The 22,671-nt window shown below is 54.1% G+C and overlaps 1 protein-coding gene across 2 annotated transcripts in view; it reads left to right on the top strand.

The window, feature by feature from the left end:
* Window positions 1-21,044, top strand: part of TEX264 (testis expressed 264, ER-phagy receptor) — a 39,442-nt gene extending 18,398 nt beyond the window's left edge. For both annotated transcript variants that reach the window (XM_064156639.1, XM_064156640.1), the window contains exons 5-6: window positions 13,743-13,908; window positions 20,213-21,044. In XM_064156639.1, coding sequence (XP_064012709.1) covers window positions 13,743-13,908; window positions 20,213-20,526 — 480 coding nt within the window. In that variant the 3' untranslated portion in view covers window positions 20,527-21,044. The remainder of the gene's footprint in view (window positions 1-13,742; window positions 13,909-20,212) is intronic.
* The last annotated feature ends 1,627 nt before the right edge of the window (window positions 21,045-22,671 follow it).

Genomic DNA, 22,671 nt, shown 5'->3' with positions numbered 1-22,671 from the left:
CTGTTACCCTCAAGAGTGGATCAGCAGCTAATGGAACATGGCCTCTAGGTGTGCCAAGGCAGCATCTTGTTTCTTTGTCTCCACCCCACCAGATGTTTGCCTTTCTTGGGCTCCTTGATGTTCGAGTGAGCATGATGAGGTTGGAGGCTCGTGCCCAGTTTGAACAGATGCACATCTGCTGTGTTTTTTGGAGATAGGTTCTCCCTTAGGGCAGGGTGCCTCTGCCCTGCCATGGCTGAGGCTGTGACGTGATAAAGGATGGGCCTTCAGCACAAAGGAGAGGAACAAACCTGATGAAGAGGAGAGATGATGTTGGGGAATCACTTTTCCTTGTAGCAGGGTAGCAGGGAGAAACTAGGTAGAGGTTTCTGTGCTGACTTGGAACAGCTCCAAAGCTTACCTCTTTGAGGGGTTCAAAATATGGCTCTCCTGACCTGTGTGCAAAGGGGGGCTGAGGAAGGCTTTTGGAGGCTTTCGGGTTGTGAGAACAATGCTGCAGTAGAAGGCCTGAGCTCCTCTCTGGCTTGCACTAAAGTATTATCTGGAGGGTGGTGGCTATCAGGTGAAGGACTCCCAACCAGCATCCTCTGGCACTGGGATAGCAAAACTGAGGCAGTGAGGTCACAAAACGCAGTCAGTGGTGGGGCAGGGAGCGTTCTTGTCTTCCCAGCACTTCTACATTTTGCAGGGCTGCTTTCCTCTGGAAGATCAGCAAGGTTCCGCCGTTCTGAGGCTGAGCTCCAAATTAAATGACACAGAACAGTGTGGTATTGCATTTCAAAGGGGCTGAGAGAGCAGAAGGATGCCTGGGAGTTTCTGGTGCTATGGAGCAATTGGGTTGATGTTTAATTTGGGCAGGGGGGGTGTTTGGCAGCTTGTTCCATGACCGACAGGTTCTGGCTCCACAGATGGATGAATTTTCCTGCTCATCTTCTGCTAATATGAGGAATTATAACAACCTCACAAGGATGAAAGGGAGTGACAGAGCAGAGTGCAGCAGGCAGAGCAGGTTAGAATCTGCTCTGCATCCCTGACTCTGGCTGTTTATCACAGTGATGATTCTGGATGGGCACACGTTTTCATCACAGAACCTCTGGAAACTTCTGCTCCTGCCCCCTCCACTTCCACATGCCACCATCCTGAAGATCTCCTGGTGTATTTAAAGCTGTTACACTGTCCGTGTCCCTTATCTTTGCAGCTCTGTGAGGTGAATCCTAAGGCAAGAGTGCTACTTGAAGGTCAAGGACAGACCTTTAAGGCAGCTGGGAGTGTGGTCAGTCTGGCAGTCCTTGTTTCAGTGTGATGCTGGGGGCTGTTGCCTTTCAGATGAAACCTGAAGGAGTGTCCTGACCCTGTGGGCATGAAGAGGATGTGCTGTGATTGTATACAATGCAGGCCTGTCCACAGCCACCTGCTGGCTTCATACATTTGCTAACAGGCACTGTTGTAAAGCACCTTGGAAGGCTGGAGGTAGAGAAACTGTGGCCTCGTTCCCACTGTGGATGCTGGCATTTTCTCCCTGCCACTGGATGGCTGCTTACTCTCAGCTGCTCCTCTGGGTTCAATGTCTGCTGGGAGCTGATGGCAGCTCCTTGATGTGCAGAAAGGTAGATATCTATCATCTGCTGTGGCCAGCTGCTCTGCTCTTCACGCTGTGTGGATTCACAGCTTCGGGTAACGTCTGCCCAGCAGTACAGTAACCAGAGCGTGAGTTGGCAAAAGCTTATCAAGAGGTTAGTGTCTTGATAAGAGAAAGAATTGCCCCTTCTCTGCAGAGTGGTTCAGGAGACAGGCGACGCAAACGTGGCTGTTAGAGATGTGGGAGCTGCCTGGGCTGAGGGCTTGCAGCAGAGGAGCACAGCTATCAGCTCTTCTCTTGTGTCTTCAACCTCTCTCACGTGCGTGTCTCAGTTCTATGTTCACTTGTCCTTCCCTTGCTCATTTCTTGCCTCCCTTAGAAGTCCTCGTCTACATCTCCCACCAGTTTCCCTGCAAAGCTCTGTCTCCCAGCAGGAGCTACTGTAGGGCCCATTGCTTTGGCTTAGCTCTGGCTTTCTGCTGTGCTATGGGGTGCAGAACCAGCTTTCAAACCTGTCCTCTTTTGCTACCCTAGACCAGCAGCATTTTTGGGATGGAGGTGCAGCAGTGCAGGGCCTCCCTGCCCATGACAGATTGCAGCTGCTTGGGGAAGAGCAAATGGGGATGGAGGTGCAGAGATACTTTCCCAAAGTTCTCCCCATTGTCCACGTATCCAAAGTTTGAGTGAGGGCACCACCATGCTGCGAAGAGGAGAGATGTCCTCTGGGTCTCAAAGGGCACTAATGAGGATCCAGGGCAGCTCTGGTGATTGTGGTGTTGATTGATGTGCTGCTATTTGATGATATTAATACAAGGCTGTACCTGGGAGAGTGCAGCATGAGTTGAGATGAGGAGGTGGCTCCTAAGCAGGAAAAGAGCAGAAAAGCTGAGCAGCATGGTGTATGTCTGGAGCTTTCCTGGCTCATGCAGCATCACTGGGAGCATACAGAACCTGTAAAGCCACGAGCTTGTGGAAGGGCAGAGTCAGGCTGGGCTCCGTTCTCACCTCACTCACTTCAATTTCATCTCCTGATTGATCTGCAGAGTCAAACTCGCAATCCTTGGCTGGCTGAGAAGCAGTCGTCAGACTAAAAAGGTCACTGAAAGCAGCTGCTCCTGTCCCCTGCTGCCTTCGTTGCCAGCATTAGAGCCTGGCTTTGGAGGTGCTTGGCTTCACGGCGGTGTGGTCGGCAGGCGCTCTCTGCTCCAGGTCCAGATAATGAGCCCTCTGAGACTCTGTGGGAGCCTGATGGGGCAAAGCAGAGGAGCTGAGGGCTGCAGAGAAAAGGCAGGAGCCCAGACCCACCTTGTCTCCCCATGCCCTCTCTGGGCAGGGCGGCTGGAGAGGTCGATCAGCACTTGCAGCTGCTGAAATGACATGTGCTCGAGGAGGTCTGGAGCTGTCCTGAGGTCCCTGATGAATTTACCCAGTGCTGCTTATTCTCCTCCCTTACCCACTCCTCGCCTTGCCTGCGTTTCCACCTCCTCCCGCATTGCAGGCAGCCTGCCTGGCGTTTTACCTTTGCTTCCTGCCCGCCAGCGCTGTCGATAGGCGCTGGGGATTTCCTCGGGCGAGTTGTTGCTGCTGGCGGCGTGCGGTGGCTGGAGGCTCTGGGGGCTTCGTTAGCTGAGCTCGCCAGCGGCAGTTGCCATGACACTGGCGCTCACCGGGGCCGCCAGCTCTGTGCCTCGCAGGGTTGCTGGATTGTTGGGGTGCAGGTGCAAGCCCTGGGACATGGCAGTTTGGAGGTGGCTTTCCTAGAAGCCTGCAGGAAGATGTCCCTTGTTTGTTTATAAAAATTCAGACAGGTGCTTGCCCTGGGCTCTGGCTTGCTTTTAAAAGAGGGAGAGAGATGCCTGTTACCAAGGCAAGGGAAGGAGAAGCAGTGAACCGAGGTGAGCGGTGGCCCGTGGTCGAGTGTACTGCTGCAGAGAGCCCAGGAGGAGCCCCTGTCACCCAAGGCAAGCCCTTGCCTCCCTGAGCAGGATGTCAGACAGTATTTCTCCGCTATTGGCTGCACTTAGCTGGTAGCTTGGAAGATCTTCCTGTCTGGGGAACTTGCTTTCTGCCATCAGATTTACCAGTGTGCTGTACTGGTGACATGCTGATGGATGTGGTCACCTTACCCATTCCTCTTCATCAAACCAGGTTGAAACCCACTTCATGTTCCTCTCTGCTGGCCTTCCTTGCATTCTAAAAGAGGCTAATAAGCCTGGCATTAAGATTGCTGTTGGTGGGGAGGGAAAGACTGTTTCGTCTGGGAATCAAGTGGTTGCATCCCAGCTTTGCTCTGGGCTGCTCGTGGCTTTATCTATGTAGGTTCAACAAGGTTAGGTTCTTCAGCTTCTTTTTTCTGCTTTCTCAGCTGCAAAGGGATAGTGTGAGGCTGAGCTTAGCTCATCATGAAATGAAGCCTAGGAACTGGGGGCGTTGCAGAAAAACAGGGCTGTTCGCAGGATGACAGGATCACAGGATGTTAGGGGTTGGAAGTGGCCGCTGGAGATCTTCAAGTCCAACCCCCTTGCCAGAGCAGGACCATAGAATCTAGTTCAGGTCACACAGGAATGCATCCAGATGGGTTGAGGGGGCAAAGGGGTATTTATTAACTGCACTGTTTTCCTACTGAGGGCATTAATGTGACACGTTGAGTTTGTCCTGGTGACACACAAGCTGTGGAAGAGCAGCTGGAGATGCCTGTGATCCTGGAAGGATGACTTGTGGAGATGAGGAACAGCATCCATGACACCATCACAGGACCTATTACAGCTGAGGCTGCCTGTGAGAAGATGGAGAATGACAAAGCCTCCACTGAATGTCCTTGTTGAGGAAGGGCAAATACTCAAGCAAGTGTTGGGCCACGAGTTAAAATCATCAAGGTGAATTGAGAACGTCCACCTGGATGAGGAACCCTCTGGGCTTTCAGCTGTGAGTTATCCGTGGAAGAAGATCTCTCACTGCAAGAAACAATCTGTTGTTGGATGTCTTGAGGGGCATTGTGCTCTAGGTTAGGGCTTACTGTCACTGCCAACAGCCTCACAAAGACCAACATTCTGAAGAGGCCCTTTTGACCTGCACAATGTCTTGCATAGGGTGGGAAGCTGCAGCGTGGTAGGATGCCTGTCCAAGGCAGGATGAGCAGGAGAATGTCTTGGGCAACAATTCCTTTCCTGAAAGGCCCTACCTTGACAAGAGGCAGAGAAATCGCCACAGCTGCTGCTCCTGGCAGCCTGACTGAGGCAACAGAGCAGGCAAAGTGATTTAGCATTGCTCCAGTCATCCGTGATGGCAGAGATCATTGCAACAACCTCTTCAGCTCTGTGATTAATGCTGAAAAAGCATCCTCTGAGGGCTGGAAGGAGAGCATGGGTCCCTGGAGACCTGTGCTCTAAAGCAGAGGCAGCACTCTCCAGCTGTGGTCCTCCTCTCCCTCCTGTTCACCCGAACGCTCCCATAGCAATGGAGTTCCTATGGATGAGGACAGGAACTCAGGGCTGCTGCCTCAGAGGAGGAGGAATAAGGTAGATTCACACGGGTTTCCTGTCTTATAATGACAATCCAGTGCTTGAACTTTCTGCATCGTTAAAACCAAAGCCCCCTTTAGTGAGCTTGTATATGGCAGTGATGGGAAAGAAGGAGGAGAGGCAGGGATGCAGTGGGGTTGGGTAGGAGGGAGAGTGTGTGATCATACAGTGGAGCTCCAGGAAGCTAGGGAGAACTGTCTCCCCAACTGATCCACTTTGCCCATGGTGAGTAGAGGAGCAGGGCAGAACCTGGGGACACAGAAAGCACTATGTTTTTAGGAAAATTAAGTGTTGTTTTTGTGCCAGTTTGCTTCACTTCTGAAACTGTCCACTCCAGGACTAATTACTACCAATAATCATGACACCAGGAGGGACCCAAGCCCTATGAAGTGTGAGCTTGCACCATCTGCTCCTTATTCTGCAGGTGATGCTCCCATAGTTGGGGGCAGAAAAGTATGTCCCTAAAGCACATGGACCTGAGTGTGTCCAGTCTGGCAGCCTTGTCCAGTGCTTGTCCTTCCCCTGCACCAGTGGCTCTGGCTGCCCATGGCAACTTTCTACAAGGTTTTATCTCTCTGGGACTTGCTGCTTGGCTCATCTCTGAAGATAGAGGGTGCTCCTGGATGTACTGCAGGATTTCTTTTGCAGCTCAAGTGGGTGCTGAAAGGGAAGAAGGTCCAGAGTGTGTCTACATACACAGCAAGGCAGAAGCTTAGTCCCTTTTGCTGGAGGACAGGAAGAAGTCTCCATCCCGAGGAGGAGAAAATTGTTCATGACTCACAGCAGCTTTGAGCAGCAACCTGGGAGCCTGTGGCTGGTCCCCACATCATCCCTCATGCTGGGAACTCTCATACCCACCAACCCAGCCAGGCTGAGTCCTTCATCTCTCAGTGCGGTTGCACCTGACAGCTGCCACTCACCAGGACAGGAGCAATTGGGCGATGGGACCCTGGGAGGCGCGGGCAGGCAGGCAAGGTGTAAATTGCATGCTGGGCTGCCTTTGCCAAGGTGAAAATGAAAAGCTCTCCCAGCTCTCCAGCCTGGCATTTCACAGCTCCCACAGCCCAAATGCACTCCCTCTCACCGCTGCAGGGAAGATCTCAGGGGCTGGCTTTTGCCTGCCCCTCCCTAAGCCATGGTACTGCCGTGTTGGCAGGACTTTTCCCTGGGTGTGGGCAGGACGGGGGCTGCTGCGGGCAGGGGATGCCGATGGACTCAGGAGGTGCTAATTGTCAGGTGCTGTATTTTGCTACCTGGAGGATTTGCTGTCCTTTGGTGAGACTTTGTTTCTGCTGCTGCAGTGCTGGTTCTGCTGCTTGTTTTTCCTGCTGGCTAATGGGAACTGCCTTCTCTTGATTGCAATAATATCACCTTCTGTTTCTGAAACACCTCATGGCCCAGAGGATTTGAAAGTCAAGTGCATGTGCGTGGGAGCAGTCTCACTACCTCTGAAATGTGAGTTTCTCCAGGCTGGGAAGTGGCAGCTGTTTTACAGCTCTCACGGCCTGATATTCATGGCTGTGCAGTGTACTAGAGCTGGCTCCGAGTGCCATCCGTGCCAGGATGCAATGCCTGCCAGCTCCATGTGCACCCTGCTCAAGCTACAAGCTGAAATCTTGGGGTTTCCTTGATGCTTGAGGTATGACTGGCATAAAACATGTCTGCCTGCCTCTCCCTCCAGCAGCTTGTCTTCCTTTCTGCCCAAACTATGTCTTGGGCTGATGGTTCCTCTGCAGCCTCTGCCTGACTTCTACCCCTCAACAGGCACCCAAGCTTCACCCTATCTCCTGTTGTCAGGCAGCAACTTGACAGTGAGGACTAGAATCACAGAAGGGTTTGGGTTGGAAGGGACCTCCAAAGATATCTAGTCCAACCTCCCTGTCATGGGCAGGGATATCTTTCATTAGACTAGGTTGATCAAAGCCCTGTCCAACCTGGCCTTGAATCTTTTTGGGGATGGGGCATCTACGAGCTCCCTGGGCAACCTGTTTCCATGCTTCATCATAAAATGTTTCTTCCTTATGTCCTGTCTAAACCTGACCTCTTTCAGTTTAAAACTTGTCCTGCTACGAAGTCTGTCTTTCTTATAACCCCCATTTATACAAGGAAAGACCACCATAAGGTTTCTTCAGAGCTTTCTCTTGTCCAGGCTGAACAACTCTCAACTCCCTCAGAGGTGTTCCAGTCCTTCGGCCATTTCTGTAGCCTCTAGACCTGCTCTGACAGGTCTGCAGCTGATGCTGAGGAATCCAGAACTGGAGGCAGAGCTCCAGGTTGGCTCTCACAAGAGCAGAGCAGGGAGGGAGCATCCCCTCTCTCAACCTGTTTGCCACCTTGTTTGTAGTGCAGCCAAGAGATGTTTGGCTTTCTGAGCTGCAAGTTCACATTGCAGCCAGGTTTGAAATCCAGAGAGAAAGAGGTGCCTTTACTTTCATTGCTTTTTTACTTTCATTAGCTTGGGCTTGGGACCAAAACTGTGTTTAACCTCTAACTATTGTCTAGGCAGGGAAGAATGTGAACAAGGACATCCCCAGCCTGAGTCTGGGACAGTGGGATGGCCCAGCAAGGATCCCGTCCCCTGGCTGCACTGGGAGAGCACCGCAGGACGCTGGGGGCCGTGCAGAGTGACTTGCAGAGCCTCTCTGCACTCCCTGGCGCCCGCGGCCTGCGATGAGCGGGGATGACACACCAGGCGCGGGGCGTGTGAGCGAGCGAGGCGGATGTGGCACACAGCACACTCCCTCTGCTCCTAGCTGGTGGCTCAGTTTCAGCTCCAAATTTAGCATATTCTGGTTTTAGGGCACTTCAGCTCCACACGCTTTTGTTGTTGCTTTAAAAATCCCTGGGATCGAAGCATCCAACCCTTTCCTGGGAGAAGGAGAGGATGGATGCCTCCGAATGGAAGCAAGACATGGAGCAATCTCATTGCCTGAGCAGGCAGAAGGTGCTGGCATGTGGGGTTGAGGCTGGCGAGTCCCCTGGGGTCTCCTTGCACTCTGCTGGGTGCCAGCTGACTTGCCTGAGTGGCCCAAATACTGGTGGCATGGGTGAGGGAGGCTTGTAGTAGTGAGCATGATGATGCTCTGGCTGTCTGGCTGAGGGAGTTCTGCTGAGCTGGTGAGCAACAACCCCCACGATTGGCCACAAGTATCCCCATGTGTTTGCACCCATCTCTTCCTCCTCCAGATGCATTGGTGCAATAAACATGGGGAGGGGAGGCCCAGCACAGGATAAGAGATGAAGGGGTGTCCCTTAGCATCCTCCCGACACCTCACCCGGGGCAAGAGATGGGCACCCACCCTGCCTCACTGGTGTTTGGCAAAGTCATATTTGAGGCTGCTGATCCCACTTGGTAGCAGCACACACGTGGCTGTAACCCAGCAGTGGGCTGATGCTGCTCTCCAGCTCCTGTGGAGGAGCCCCTTGAGAGGCCAGTGTTGCTCCAGGGCAGCAGTGGGGTGCAGGTGGAGCTGGCACATCCCATTGCCATAAGAGCAGGCAGCAGCACCCAGCAGGTTGTGCCAAACTGATGTTCAGACAGCCTCTGGTAAACAGCCCCATAGCTCCTCCCACAACCCAGGAGTCCGGGTCCCCTTCTGGTGCAGTCTCAGGCTGTGTGCTCATCCCCCCCTCTGGGAAATTGTTCTCTGGACTGGGACTGTGTGGAGAGAAGTCGATGCTTAGACTGGATCCTGCACCATTGTTTTCTCAGTGCCTGGCAGGCTCCAGCTCTCCAGCGGTGTCCCGTGGCAGATCCCTGCAGAGTGCATCCCTGGCTGGTGGCAGGGAGGGGGTTGTTTGGTGCCTGTGAGGTAAAAGAGGGGCAGTATCTGACTGGTCACTTGCTCCCCATGGCTTTTCCAATCCTGGCTGGCTTTTATGGACGTTTTTTGACACATTGCAGGCAAGAAGTCCTCTGGCAGGGTTGAGTGACAGGCTTAGCCAATGACTGTGTACATATGGCACACTGGCAGCTGGGGCACAAGGCAGACTTCTCTGCAGTGGAGCCAAGAGCTGCTGGGCAGCATGGAGGGCTCAGCCACTGGCCCTACGCCAGCAGAAGGCCTCTCCCCTACTGCCATTGGCCCTGAAACAGCAACTTAGCAGACTGAGGTGGCTTAGCCATCACTCCATGAGCCATGCCAGGAAGTCTCAGGGACAAGTCCAAGGGGGTTGTGGGGCCAGAGGCCCTGTAGTCAGAAGTAGGACAAGGACAGCAACTGCCTCCTCACCACCTTCCCAGAGATCCTAGAAGTGTTTTGGAGCAGACAGTGGGTTCAGGTGGAGTCTAAGCACCAGCATACATAGGCATGGCCAGGATCCTGAGAGCATCTGCAAGGCTCCTTTGCTGATCTTCTGACACAGAATTCTTCCAGCAGTGGGCAACAAAACAGATTTGGTTGGTGGCCTTTGAATTCCTGATCAAACAAGCCTGATAGAGTGACAAAGGTGGTCCCCACAGTGCCCCACCTTGCCTTCTGCTTCCTGGCAGGTGCTGAGTGGCATGGTGCAGTGTGAGTGGGTGCACTCTGCCACCTTTTCCATTTTGGCACGATTCTGGTGGGATTGTAATGACTGCAGGTTATGTCTGAGCCACCTGATCGTATACCCTGTAGCCCCAGCACTGTTCTGCCTGCCCAGGGAAGCAGGTGCCTCTTCTGGCCAGGCTGTGCCCAAGCCATTCCATGGACAGATGATGAAGTCTTTCTTAACTGATGAGTGAAGACAGGAAAAGTTGTGATGCTAGGGAGGTGTCACCTCCCACTGTTGAAGAAAGTCTTCTGAAATCTGGTTCAATCCTGACATAATCCTTGTCATCATTTCTGATGCATTAGGCCAAGGGATGCTCCGTTCCTAGAGGGAAGAGGCCATCGTGGAGAAAATCTTATGGGGAGTTAGCAGTGGTGGGTGATTTGGAAACAACCAGGTTCAAAGAGTGTGTGGGATGTTATTTCACCTAGGAAGGAGTGGTGCAAGTTCCCTACATAAACCCTCGTTCCCAAGAGGATGGTGAGCAGCACCTCACCACTGCCCACAGAGGGGCCAGGAAGGAATTGTCTTCAGTGGAAGCAGCAGGTCTGACATAGCAGGAGTGTGGCAGAGCTGCTGTGCCAGTCTGGACTGAACTGGTTGGCTCTGGAGGTATTGTCCTTTGCTAGGTATGTGTAGTTTGACTGTATGGATTGTGGGCAATAAATCCCACACTGAGATGCCCAGTGGAGGGTCCTGTGTAGACATAAGCCTTGTACACTGCACTGCCATCTCTGTCTTTGCTGGCTGTTGGAAGGGCAAGCTCCTGGTGGAGGCTAAGAAGGCACAGCACAACCTTGCTAAGGGGCAAGTCCCCTCCCTTGCCCTACTTACAGGGTCCTGCTGTCCTAGCCAGAAGCCTGGCGCCAACACTGGGAGCATCCCACTGTTCACCTCTTGCTGAGCTCCTCTGCCCATGTGAGACTGCATTTGATTTGTCTGGAGGGCTCTGCCTTGCAAACTCCACGTCCACCATGCTGCTCCATCTATTGCCTGAGCTGCACAGTTAACAAGGGGCTTCCTCCTCAGCTCCAGTGTCTTACCTGCCTGTTGAGTGTCTCTGTTGTTCTGCCATGTTGTTGAGCCTTCACTAATTTGCTCCATGCTTATGCCTTTGGATTCTGCTCTCCAGTCTCTCCAGGTCACTTCTTTCCTTGCAACAGCCTTGCAGCCTTCCTCTCCACTGGGATAATCCTAAGCCTGTTCTGTCCTTTGCTGACACCTGCTTCTTGGTTCCATTTTGCTGCACCTCTGGCCGTGCTTGCTTGGCCTCCACCTGCCTCGTCATCTCCTCTGGGATAGTCACAAGGGTGACGTCCCTTGTATCCCCTTTGGATGATCCCTTTTATCCATTTTTTTCAGATGATCCTTTTATCTATTTCTGTTGTCCTGCCTCCCACCTCATCATCTCTGCCCTTTCCTTAAGTCTTTGTGCAGTCTCATCTCTTTTGATGCAGCCCTGAGGGGACAGCATTCCCATCTGACAACTCCCTGCTCCTCCCTGGAGATGTTGTCCTCTCCTGTGCCCGGCTGCCGGTGCTGAGCTCACAGCAGACCTGCCAGGACCTGGGTTGCTCTGGGAAGGAACACAGAAGCAGAGGCCAGCTCAGTAGCCTGGCTTACAACTTGGTTTATACAGGTGTAAATTAGGGCCACCAGGCTCTAATTTCCCTCCATTTTCTTTTGGGGAAAACCCTGGATGAATTGGGAAGAGGTCAAATATTAAGCATCCTTGTAGCTGTCATAGCAAGGCAGGTGTTAGCATCGATAGTGAGTGTGGCTGCAGGGCACCTGGGTTCTTGTGGTTTGGGGAGAGAAAGCTGCTTCCTCCCCTGGCAGGGTGGTGTCCTCATCTCTCTCATCCTCACATCTCATTGAATGAAATAGCATTAGTGTTTGCCTCAAGAGCCAATTGGGGACCTTGTTCTTCATACAGGTGTGCCTTTTGGTTCCTTAAAAAAAGGTGATTCCAGCATTTAGTGTGCATGGAGGGAGTGTTGTTTGTGCTTGGGGGAGTCACTACTATGGCTGTGTAGCTGGAAAGGGAAGTGTAGGAGCCTAGATAAATTGTAGGAAGAGGATATGTCACAGATCCACTCTTTAGGAACCCCAAAGTGGGCTTTGAGAAGTCAACTTGAGATCTTTTGGAGGCTGGACTGGAGCCCTGAGGTTTTAGGCCTGTTAGAGACCTTGTATCAGTTTAGCGAAAGTCTCTTTGCTCTGAGATTCTCTGAGTTGTCCCCTTCTGCATGAAGTGATGGAGGCACAACAGGATACATCCCAAAATCCTGCAGATTTTGGAGATGCCCATCTCTGGTGTGGGTTGCAGCAGCCTAAAATAAGAAACTGAACTGAAGACTGGCTGATGGGCTTGTGGTTGGCAGAGCAAGGGGCAGAGTGGTGAGGAGGGTTCTTGTCTGTGTTGTTGCTGAAAAAGCAGGAGTGATATGAGCCGCCCCTGCCTTGCTGCTAAAACCAGCCCAGCTTGTTTTTATTTAATCCAGTTTAGATCTGTGTGTGTTAGCGTTTCACCTGCCTGCGAGTGGGAACTCCAGGCTCCAAGCACCCTGGAAGCCCGCCTGTGTCCCTGCGGCACAGGGCTCATGAATGTGGCTCCTCCTCGCTAGGAGGAGGGACTCTGCCAAAGTTCAGGCTTGAAGGCGTTGACATGGGATGGGTAAGGTCGGGGTTCATGTTTCTGCTGGTGTGGTACCACTGGGTGAACTGAGGCTCTGCAGCACCAGCTCCTGCAGGCTTTTCTTGGAAAAAAAAACAACAATTCACATGGGAGTTTCTCCCTGTGTTGCTTCGTAGCACTCTGCCAGCACGGAGGTGGCTCTCCAGGTGGCCTTGCTGCCAGCACTGGGAGGAAGAGTGACGCTGGCTTTTTTGGTTGTGGATTCTGGCTGGCGATGGCACTTGGTTAGGAAATAAATACTTCTAATCAGCTTGGTGCATCCCCAGGGATGAAGGAGGTCAGGAGCAAACAGGGTTTTTGTAAGGTCATGACTGATGTGTCTGTAGAGCTCATCCTTGGGAGAGGTGAGCCCCAGAAGGATGGGATGCTGCTGGAGGATGTCTGGGCAAACCATGCCAGGGAGGAGGATGAAGGTGTTTGAGGCAGGGAGGAAGAGGAGGATCATTGGGTCAGGGAGGAACAGGAGAATAATCAGGGCAAAGAGGAGAAAGAGGATAATTGGGGCAGGGATGAGAAAGAGGATGAAAGTCAGGGCAGGGAGGAGGATGATAATCAGGGTGGTTGCGGGGTTAAGTAAAAGCTGTCAGTGATTTGGAAAGGAGAAAGAAAGAGAAAACCCTCTGAAGAGACACTCTCTCTCTCACCCGGCTTGTAATCAGCCGCCTCCTCTGCCAGCGAGCAGCTGGCGGGCAGGCGGGCAAGGAGGGGGTGGCAAGAAGGGTCCAGCTGCTCCTCGGCCTGGCCCTCCGATAGAGTCCCTGCATGGGCTGGGGCTTGGCCCAGGGTGGGTACATGCTCCCATCGTGATCCTTGGCAAGGCTGAGTGTTTTGAGATCTCTGGAAGTGTGCTGCCAGGCAGGGAGGTGGGGTGAGGAAGAGGAGGAGGGGGAGTTGTCTGAAATGCCAGAGTTTCATCTCCCACTCCTCCTGCCCTTGCCTTTCTGAAAGGAGCTGCTTGAGCTGTCGGCTCTGGATTATATTAATTAGTGGCGAAGTGCTACGCCTGCTTGTGGGGCTGTGCTGCCAGGAGGAGCTGGAGACTTGGCAGCTCCAGGCAAAGCAACTGCTAGGCTCCCCAAAACTTCCTCCCGCCCCAAATGAGCACACTAAACAAGGCTGAGCTGGGGAAGCCAGTCTCATCCTTGTGCCTGGCTAGCTGCTCATCCCAGAGCTAAGCCCTCTGGCCCTGGCAGGTGGGGGGCTGTTGTGGCAGGGAAAGCAGCACTGTGGTTTCAGGATGGGACCCGCTGCTCCTTGCTGGGCCCCCATGTCTCTGAGTAATGTGAGTCAGTCCGCCAATGCCTCCAGGTGGCTGGATGCACGTGGTGGGCAGCTGCTGGGTCCATGTGATGGGAGGCCACTGGGGTCAGGGGCAAGGGCACAACCCTGACCCGTGTCACCTGCTGTCTTTCAGGAGAGAAAGCTGTGTGCCCACCCCCGGATCGAGATCTATAAGGAGGACCGCATCTACTTTGTGTGTCCCCTTGCCCGCCAAGGGGACTTCTACGTGCCTGAAATGAAAGAACTGGAGAGGAAGAGCAGGGCTACGGAGGCAGAGGATGCCCAGACAGATATCACAGGTATCTGCAGCTTGCACAGGAGCTCTGTCTCTGATCAGCATCAGTCCTCCCAAAGGTGGGAATCCTGGTGTTCCCAGTGCTGCAACTTGAGCAGGCAGAGAAAGGTCAATCTGCATCTGCGTGGTGACCAGCCACTGAATTTCAGCATACCTCTTCCCCTCATCCTGGACTAAGGTCTCATACCTGAGGTGTCACACTGTGCCTCAGGGAGGGCTTGGCCACCCCTACAGTATCAGCACGAAGGCCAAGCTGCCAATGAGCTGCTGGCCCACTGTTGTCAGAGCAGAGCTGAATCTCATAGATTTTGGTTGCAGCTGGGCTTGTTTTTCTCCTTGTCACATACATCTTCTTTGATCTCATCTTCATCTGTTACATATTGGGATTGTGATGAGCTTAAATACCAGGTTGCTGTAGCTAGTGGTGGAGTTGCCCGATAGCATCTGCTCTGCAAGATCTGTTGGAGCCTGAATGTATTCATACAGGAAGGGACCACAATGGCTGTAGGCGCAGAACAGCAGTGCTATAGTAACCCCAAGTGCCGGCTGCCGTGGCGGCCCACGTGCTCACATGGCTGCGAGGCAGGAGCCGGCCAGCCGAGCCTTCCCGGCGCTGGGCCCTGCGGCCAAGCCGGCCACGGGCGGGCAGCCACCTCCTCCTGCCCCGCCGGTCTCCCACGCTTGTGTAACAGGCATGAAAAAAGCTTGACAGCTCCCTCACCTCCCAGGGAGCCTGCCCATTTGTCCTAGCACATCCTCAGGTTAGGGTTGTGTTAATTCTTAATGGCGTGTGGCATAACAGCGAGCCTGGGAGTTGCTTTCTGGGAGTTGTGTCCATTTAGCGCTGCAGCGGAGCCTAAGTGCAGCAGCTTCCCAGCGCTTCCAGCGCCTGTGCTCCTGCAGCGCTCGCATGGTGCTTTGCCTGCTTCTCTTCCCAGCGTCGGGGCAGCTGCTTGAGCACTGGCCCAGGTTGGCCAAAGGCACTCCTCAGCCCACTCAGTCTGACACCGTCCCATGACTGCCATAGTGGTTTTGAAGAGGGGCAGGCAGGACTCCTGCGAGCAAAAGCTGCTTTGGATCGTCAATTTAGCAGCTGCAGTGCTCCTTTTGGTCTTGCCCGGGGGCCATGATCCCACAGCACAGCCAGGGGATCCTCGGTGCTGCCATTGCCCTGCGGTTTGGCTGTCTCGGTGCTTTCCTGGGACACCACTGTCAGCACCCCCACAGTGAGCGAGTCCCCTGCCCTGCTGAAAGAAGGTCTAGAAAGGTCCACCCAGATTTAGATAGCAAATGATGTTGGACTTCCTCATGGGGGAGACTCCGGGCCAGAATCCCTGCCAGCAGCATCTCCATCATCCCTCCCCTTCCAGACATGTAGATGAGTTTTTGTCAGTGCAGTGTGATGTGGAGTCATCTGCTGACTCTGCACAAAGCCAGCTTAAAATAATAATAGCTGTGAGAGGTTGGCCTTGCATCTGAGACTAAAGAGTTGAACTTGAATATTGCACTATGATTGCCATTGCTACTGGGCACAGTGGCAGAACCAAGTCTGGCAGGGCATCACATCCTTGCTCCAGCTCTGGAGAGGGCTGAAGATGTGGCAAACTTTCACATTGTTTGTTCTTCTCCTGCGTGAGGGTCTTGGAGGACCTCCTGCTTCCCCGTGGTGTTGCATTGCCCCCGCCAGCACAATTGCTGTCAGATGGGAGGCAGTCCTGGGCTTGTGTAGAGAGAAACAGTGCCTAGTGAGCAGCCTTGTTCCACCACTTTAGTAATGACTGCAGCACCTTTAGGTCATGGCTCATGAAACTCCCCAGAAGCAGCAGGATTACGCTTCCCTTGAATTAAGGACTCCCCAGTGGAAGGTGCTGCCCTTTCTTCTTACCTGGTGCCAAGTGATACCAAGCAATTTAGATGTGTAAGAAAAGCTTGGATTGGATTTCTTGAGCCTCCTGACCATGGAGAGCATCTCTCCGCTTAGGCTGCCATTTGTTGTCCTTGCTGCTGAGCTCACCCTGCAAGACGCTGGGTGCTTATGGCTTCAAGAGAAGCCACTGGCCACAGAGGCTGTAGGATGTGGTCCAGGGTCTCTGTTTTCTGCTGCTGCTCTGTGTGGAGCAGGATACTGGCAGCTCGGCTGAGGACAAACATGCTTGGAACGCAAGGAAGGACCAGGGGCTGTAGCTGCCTTTACACCAATTCTGTCCCTTCTTTGCCGCCGTCAGGGCCATGAGAAAGACAGGAAGCATTTTTGGAAGGTGACTGAGGCTGACAGGTCTCCAGGGGGCCAGTGTCAATCGTGATTAGTTGTTTTGTACTTAATTATTTTCTGGGGCTTTGGCACAGTGCTCAGCGGGCCCTGGCTCCCGACTGGCTCTCAGCAGCATGCTCTCCGGCGTGACCCTGCCGCGGCGCACGGGAGTCGAGAGCCTGCAGGGGCAGCTTCTCCAGCGGGCTCGCCGGCCTGCACACAGATGGTTTCCAAGCACTTGGCTCTGCCCAGAGTCTCAGGTGCCCATTTGCCTGGAGTGAGTCTATCCAGCAGCATCCAAGTGCAACCAATGGCATCCCCTGCTGAGCCCCAGTGCCACGGGGGGCACCTTCCCTGACGTGCTCTGCCTCATCGCTGCTTGTGTCTGTCCTCTGAGGAGCTCTGCCTGCTCTGCCTGCCTGTAACATCCCAAGAAGAAGGATCCCAGGGTGCAGCTCCTGCCGTGCCTTCCTGCTGGTCTGCCTGCCCCAGCCCCTCTCCGGCAGGCTTTGTCAGGCACAAAGGAGCTGTGCCTCTCCTGGCAGCGCACTGATCTATTATTTAGTGGCAAGGGCAATGAATATTTGATCGCATGGGGGGAAAGAGAGGTGCACCCCAGGTGCACCAAGAGGGGAATGATGCTTAGGCATCAGTGTCACGCTGGAGCAATGCAGGAAGTGATCTGGTCTTCCTTCTGAGGGGAATCTGGGGTTGCTGTTAGCCAAGGCAGCACAGGACTGAGCTCCTTAGGAAAGCTGGCTCCTCAATAGCAGCATGGAAATGAGTGGTTTCCATTGCACCCATCCCCAAATGATCTCTTTGTGTTGGCTGCTTAGCCTCCCTGCTTCCAGGGTAGCCCTGGCCTTTGGGGAGCTCCTCAACAGCCCAGTGAGACTGTGCCTCTTTTTCCCCAAGTAAAACTCATTCCCAGTTCCTGCTGAGTGGAGATGCAGTGGAATGGCTACAGCATCCTTGGGGTAGCAGAGCGGGAGGTGGGTTTCCACAGAATGGCCAGTACCTTCCTGCACACACCAGAAGGAAAAGCCATGCTGGATCCAGGTGCTGGGCCAGCTCCAGTGCAGGCTCTGGCCTTGGGAAGTGGGATGCAAGGGATCGGCAGTGGCTCACTGTGGGACTGAGCAAGATGCCCAGGGCAGGATGGAGAAACATCAGTGCCTTCAAGATGAGCTGAACCACTACTTGTCTACAAGGCTTTGGGTTCCCTCTAAGAGCTCTACCACACTCCCTGCCTGGCCTCTCTGCTCTGTGCTGGGACACAGCTGGGAGTTCCTACCGTGTCCGCATGCTAGAGCTGACCCCACACCATCCAGCCAGGCTGGGTGTCAGTGCCAGAGCCAGCATTGTCCTGGATGGAGGAGAGTGAGGCTGCTGAAAGGGGCAAGTTTGCCAGCTGAGGCTGCTCAAACGTGATCAGAAGTGACAGAGTGGTGAAAAAGTGCCTGGCTGGAAGGAACAGGACTGGATTTATTGTCGTCCTTGGAGCGAGGGAGAGGGAAGTGTCTGCAGGGGTGAGTACAGTGGTGCTTTCCTGCACTGCTGGCTCAAAGCAGCATGTGGGTCAGCTTCAGCCCCATCTTCTCTTTCCCAAGCTGCTGCTGCTTTGCTGTGTAGCATGGGGTTATGTGACAGCTCCCCAGCTGAAGCAGCCTGCAGGGTAACAGGGGAGGGGTGCTGCACAGGCTTGGGGGTCAGGGTCACTCTTGTCCTGGGTTTCAGAGGAACGCGAGATGACCACAGATGACATGAACTGTCATGAAGCCATCATGGGAATGTGTCCATGTCACCTCAGGCCACCAATTTGGCCTAATGTGATTTTCTTTTTTTTTTTGAGAGATCTCTGCTAGAGACCTTGCAAACCCATAGGTGGCTTCAAGGCCTGGGAGCCATGCACTCCCCTCTGTCCCCCCACATGTCTCTATTTTCCCAACGCCTCCCTTCTGACCCTGCCAAGGTCCTGCAGGTGGGGCAGCAGCTCCTGCCTTTCTGCTGCCCACTCAGTGGCCGCCATCCCCTTTGGCGAGTGCCTCACAGACAGAGTGCAGAACATCCTTTTTAACTTAGAGCAAATGTAGTTTCCGTGTCGAGGTGCTCACTGATGCTGCAGCAGAGGCAGCACATGTCAGTGGGCAATGGTTCTTTCTCCTTTTCGTGGTGGGGGTCACCAGACATTGCTTGGGTAGGCAGTCTAAGGCCTGACTTGTGCCAGCTGCCAAAAGGGCTGCATTGCATGGCCAAAGCAAGGGTTTGGAGACTCAGGCTCTGGGTGCCCCCTGGGCAGAATGAAGCCAATATGCCATCCAGGGGAGATGAAGCAGTGGGTACATCGTCTCTGTCTTTCCTGCCTGCTCCTTGTCCTGCTATCACTGCTCAGTCCTCTCCAAAGAGCTGTCACTCAAGAAGGCAGGACTGTAGGATGATGTGTCTCAGAAGGCAGAGAACTGCCATTTACAAGCAGTTATGCTGGCAACTGTCCAAGCCAGGAAGAAAAACAGCAAAAAAAGGAATGGAAGGATGTTTGGAAGAAAAGTTCCCTCCTGGTGAGTCTCCTTCAGGAGATCAGTCGCTGCTATGCAGCTGAAGGAGGGCGAGCATCCCAACTCTGGGCACAGCAGCTGCAGGAGCCTAGGGAGGCTGGAGGTGCCCAGGGTGCAAGCTTGGAGCAGCCTGGTGCTGGTGGCTGGGGAAGGAATTGTGCTGGCAGGAGCCAACCTGGAGGAGCAAGCTCTCCTCTCCTGCCCAGGAGTCTCTCCATGGTGTCACTGTCCTCTTTGCCATGTCCCAGCCCCACTGGCAGCGAGCTGCATCTCTCCACCAGTGCCACGGCCCAGTAGGGCTGCTCTGGTTTCTCTCCTGGTGGAAGCAACATCCCCAACAGGAGTGTCCAGCCCAGCATGAGTGGAGCTGAAGGTGCTGAGAAGTGGCTGAGCCCAGCACATTTCCTACCAGTGCAAGGCAAGCAGGAAGGGAAGGGAGCATGGAAGATTATGATGGAAGAGCCCACCTAGTGTTGGCTGCCGCTGTCATAATCAGCATGGATCTATGATGTCATAATTAACCACGTGGATGTGTGGTGTCATAATTAACAATGATTAATGTTTTACAGGAGGGTTTTGTCTCCTGGCTGGTTGCTCTGGCAACAGCACTGAGCTGCTGGTCTCAATCTGACACACTTGTCTCATTGTCGACTCCTTAATTGTGTTCTCACGCAAGCTAATGAGGCAGAGATCCGGGGGTGGGTGGGGTGGGCCAAGGGGTCTGCCTGGGATGGCAGGGGCAGCCCCTGGCAGGGGGACTCAGCCATGAGAGGGAACGTGAACTGGCAGCTAGGTGGCATGGAGGTGTGCTGAGCAAGCTTGGAAGAGGCTCTCTCCATCCTCTGGCACCCCAGGTCTCATCTGCTGTTGCCCTGCCTGGCCTTGCACTGCTGATAGAACTGACAGCAGCACGGGAACAGGGAGCAAGAGCAGGTTGTGTGGGTGCTGAAGGCAGAGTTAGGATGCCCTGGCTGGACCTATACCCACCTCTAACTGTGGCACAACCAAGGACCTGCCTGTGTAGCCCCTTCCCCTTGGGTGCTTAAGCAGTGCTGTCACAGCACAGCACCCTCGCAGCACAGCATCTTGTGCCTTGCCTCATTCCTGGAAGTGTGCTAGGGGCAAGGTTGTCCCCCAGCTCCCAGGCTGCCCATTTCCCCTAAGAAAGGGCTTGCTAGTTCATTGGTGTGTGCATAGAGAGCAGCAATGGAGGCAGGGCATAGCCAGGAGGTTGGCATGGCTAGGAAGCCAGGGATTGCCCTAAGAAGCTTCAGGATGCCCTGATTTTAGGTTGCTGCTTGAGTCCAGCTCATGCTTGTCTTGGCCTAGGCATGGGAAGTGGCAAGAGGTAGGAGCTTGACTCCATAGTGGCCTGACATCTCTGAGAGTTTGACTCCACAGTGGCCTGACATCTCTGAGGTTTCTGGTGGCTTTGAAGGCTGTGGCACCCCACCCCCTCCTTCCTGCAGCATCCGCTCCCTTCTCTTCTTTCTCCTCCTCAGGGGCCGACACCATGAGTGAGACAAGCTCCATCAGCATAGAGGCCACGACTGACAGTAGAGACACCTCGGTGGCCACCTCTGTCCTGCTGCCCTTCCCAGCCAGCCGTGGCCGGGAGGAAATGGACAACCGAAGCGAGCACAGCTACAGTGAGTCAGGAGCCAGTGGCTCCTCCTTCGAGGAGCTGGACCTGGAGGTCACTGGGGACGCAGAGGGAGCCTCAGCCCTACTGCCTAGCGTGGGCTACGTGGGCAACCAGGAGGTCACAGACAAGTGGACCAAGGAGCCCATCGCTGCTGAGAGAGGAGAGGAGTGAAGTGGAGACCTGTCTGCCTCACCTCCTGATGGGCTCTGAGTTGCTGGGAACTGATGTGCTCTCCCACCTCCTTACTCTCCAGCCAAGAGATTTCAGTCACTGATTCCCCATGGCACCCTCTCTCCCCCTTTGCAGAGAGGATGTTTGACTGTTTCAGAGGCCCCGGGAGGTGAGGGGTGTCCTGCAGTGCTCAGTGGTGCAGGGTAGGTGTAGGCTAGGGGGGAAGCAAAATGCATTTGCCGTTTGTGTGTCTTTAGATGCATCGCAAATTCCTCGCAGGTGTTTTGGGAGGGTGGTGGTGGGTCACAGAGGTGTTCCACTTCATCTCCATCTCTGCTGGTGCCCCCATCACCCACAGCTTCTCTGCTGCACCAAAGAGCCATGAGTAGGGTCACTTGGGTTTGTTCCCCTCTTCTCTTCCCTTTGCTGAAAACTGGAGACATCCTGTGTAAACCTGGTCCTCCTGGCACTGCCATGGGCGCTTTTGGGGTCTGTAATAAAGTGGATGCTTTTCCTCACTGGTGGCCAGTGGCATTGCTGACTGCCTCGTGGCTGATGGCGCCGTCCTGCTCTGTGGTGGGGAGCAGGCTGCAGGTGGTGGCTGCTGGTGGGTTACCCCCCTGACCAAGCTGGGGAGCTGCCTGAGGGCTCTGTGTCCCTACTGCTCATGCTTGCTGCCTGCCTGGGCAACCTAAGTGGGCCACAGGGATATCCCTGATTTCTGCAAGCTGCTGGAGGAGCAGGGAAAGGTCTCAGCCACCTTGCCAAGCTGGGCTGGACTGGTGGGAGGTAGCGTCCCTGCTCCTCTTGGGAATCTGCTGAAAATAAACCCAGTAAAGCCAGGTTCATGGTTTGCTGACAGGCCTGGCACCACTGTGCTCCTCCTCTGGCAGGGGATCCAGCTGGCCTGTGCATTGGCTCCCTGACATCCCATCTGCTGGGTCCTACAGCTTTGAGTTGCAGGCAGGGAATATTGCCAATGTGGGTCTCGGTTCCTTGTCCCCTAGCTTGGAGATGAGGGAGCAGCCTGTACCTCACTGTCATGGTGCCCCAGGGTAATGCCAGGTGCTGGAGCACCTTGCCTCGCAGAGCTCAGCCCCTGCCCTGCCCCGTGCCCCTAATGCCTTGGGCAGCCCAGGGCTTGTTTTCCAGCAGTCACATAGCATGGACAAGGGGTGCAAGGGGCAGGGAATGCCTAGCTGTCTCTCCATTGTGGGGACACGTCCTTCCTGGCTTGGAAAGGTCATTAATCCTCAGCCAGTGATTGACATGAGATTGTTCATAAATATTTTGTGCTCTGAGTGATAAAATATTAAACTCCTCCAGCCCACATGGAAAAATATTGCTCTTCCTGGTGTTCATCTTTGTTGCTGGTTATTGCAAAACTGCCAAGCCCCCTGAAATATTTATATCTGGCTGAGGCTCTGGTGACGTTTGAACCAGGCAGCAGATCCTGACACCACTTGCCCCTTAACCCCACCGAAGGTAAGAGTCAGGGAGTGTTTGCCATCAGCCTTTTGCTGTCAGCAGCACTGAAGCAGCAGCCAGGAGGGTGCAGCTGGTGCCAGTGTACATGCAAGGCCTGTGCCAGGTCCTATTTGCCAGTAGGAAAGTTGGACCTTGGTAGTGCCAGCATCCTTTAGCATGGCACATCTCCAGCTCTCCCTACATTTCTATCTCCTGCAAGCCCTATGTGGCAAGGTGTCCCAGCTCAGGTCACCTCTTCTTTCTGGAGCCCTGTCCTGTCTGTGCTAACAGTCCTGAAAGGAGACGGACCAGTCCTGGTGCTGTGAGACCCTAAGGCAGACCTGGCCATGGAAATCCCTCAAGACTGCTGAGGGAGACTGGAACGGAGTGGGTCTGACTCTTGCTGCAGTGCCCTGACTTGGCACTGGAGAAATTGAGGCACAGGGCAGTGAGGTGGTTACTTGACGTGGTACCCCAGAGACATGTCAGGTCCCTGCCAAGCCCTGGGATTCCTGGGCCCATCCTCTGTCCTATTCATGGAACTTTCCAGGACAGCGAGACTGCCAGCATGGGACTGATGCGGACACAGGATGTCAGGATCCTGATAGGTCAGATGGCTTCAGAAAGGGTTTGGGCAAGCAGTCGAGACCTGGAACATGAAATCCAGCCTCTGCCTTT

The sequence above is a fragment of the Pogoniulus pusillus genome, chromosome 16, assembly GCF_015220805.1.
Source record: "Pogoniulus pusillus isolate bPogPus1 chromosome 16, bPogPus1.pri, whole genome shotgun sequence".
NCBI classification, from domain to species: Eukaryota; Metazoa; Chordata; class Aves; order Piciformes; family Lybiidae; genus Pogoniulus; species Pogoniulus pusillus.
Note: the sequence above shows the minus strand (reverse complement) of the source record. Positions and strands in the feature narration are given on the sequence as shown.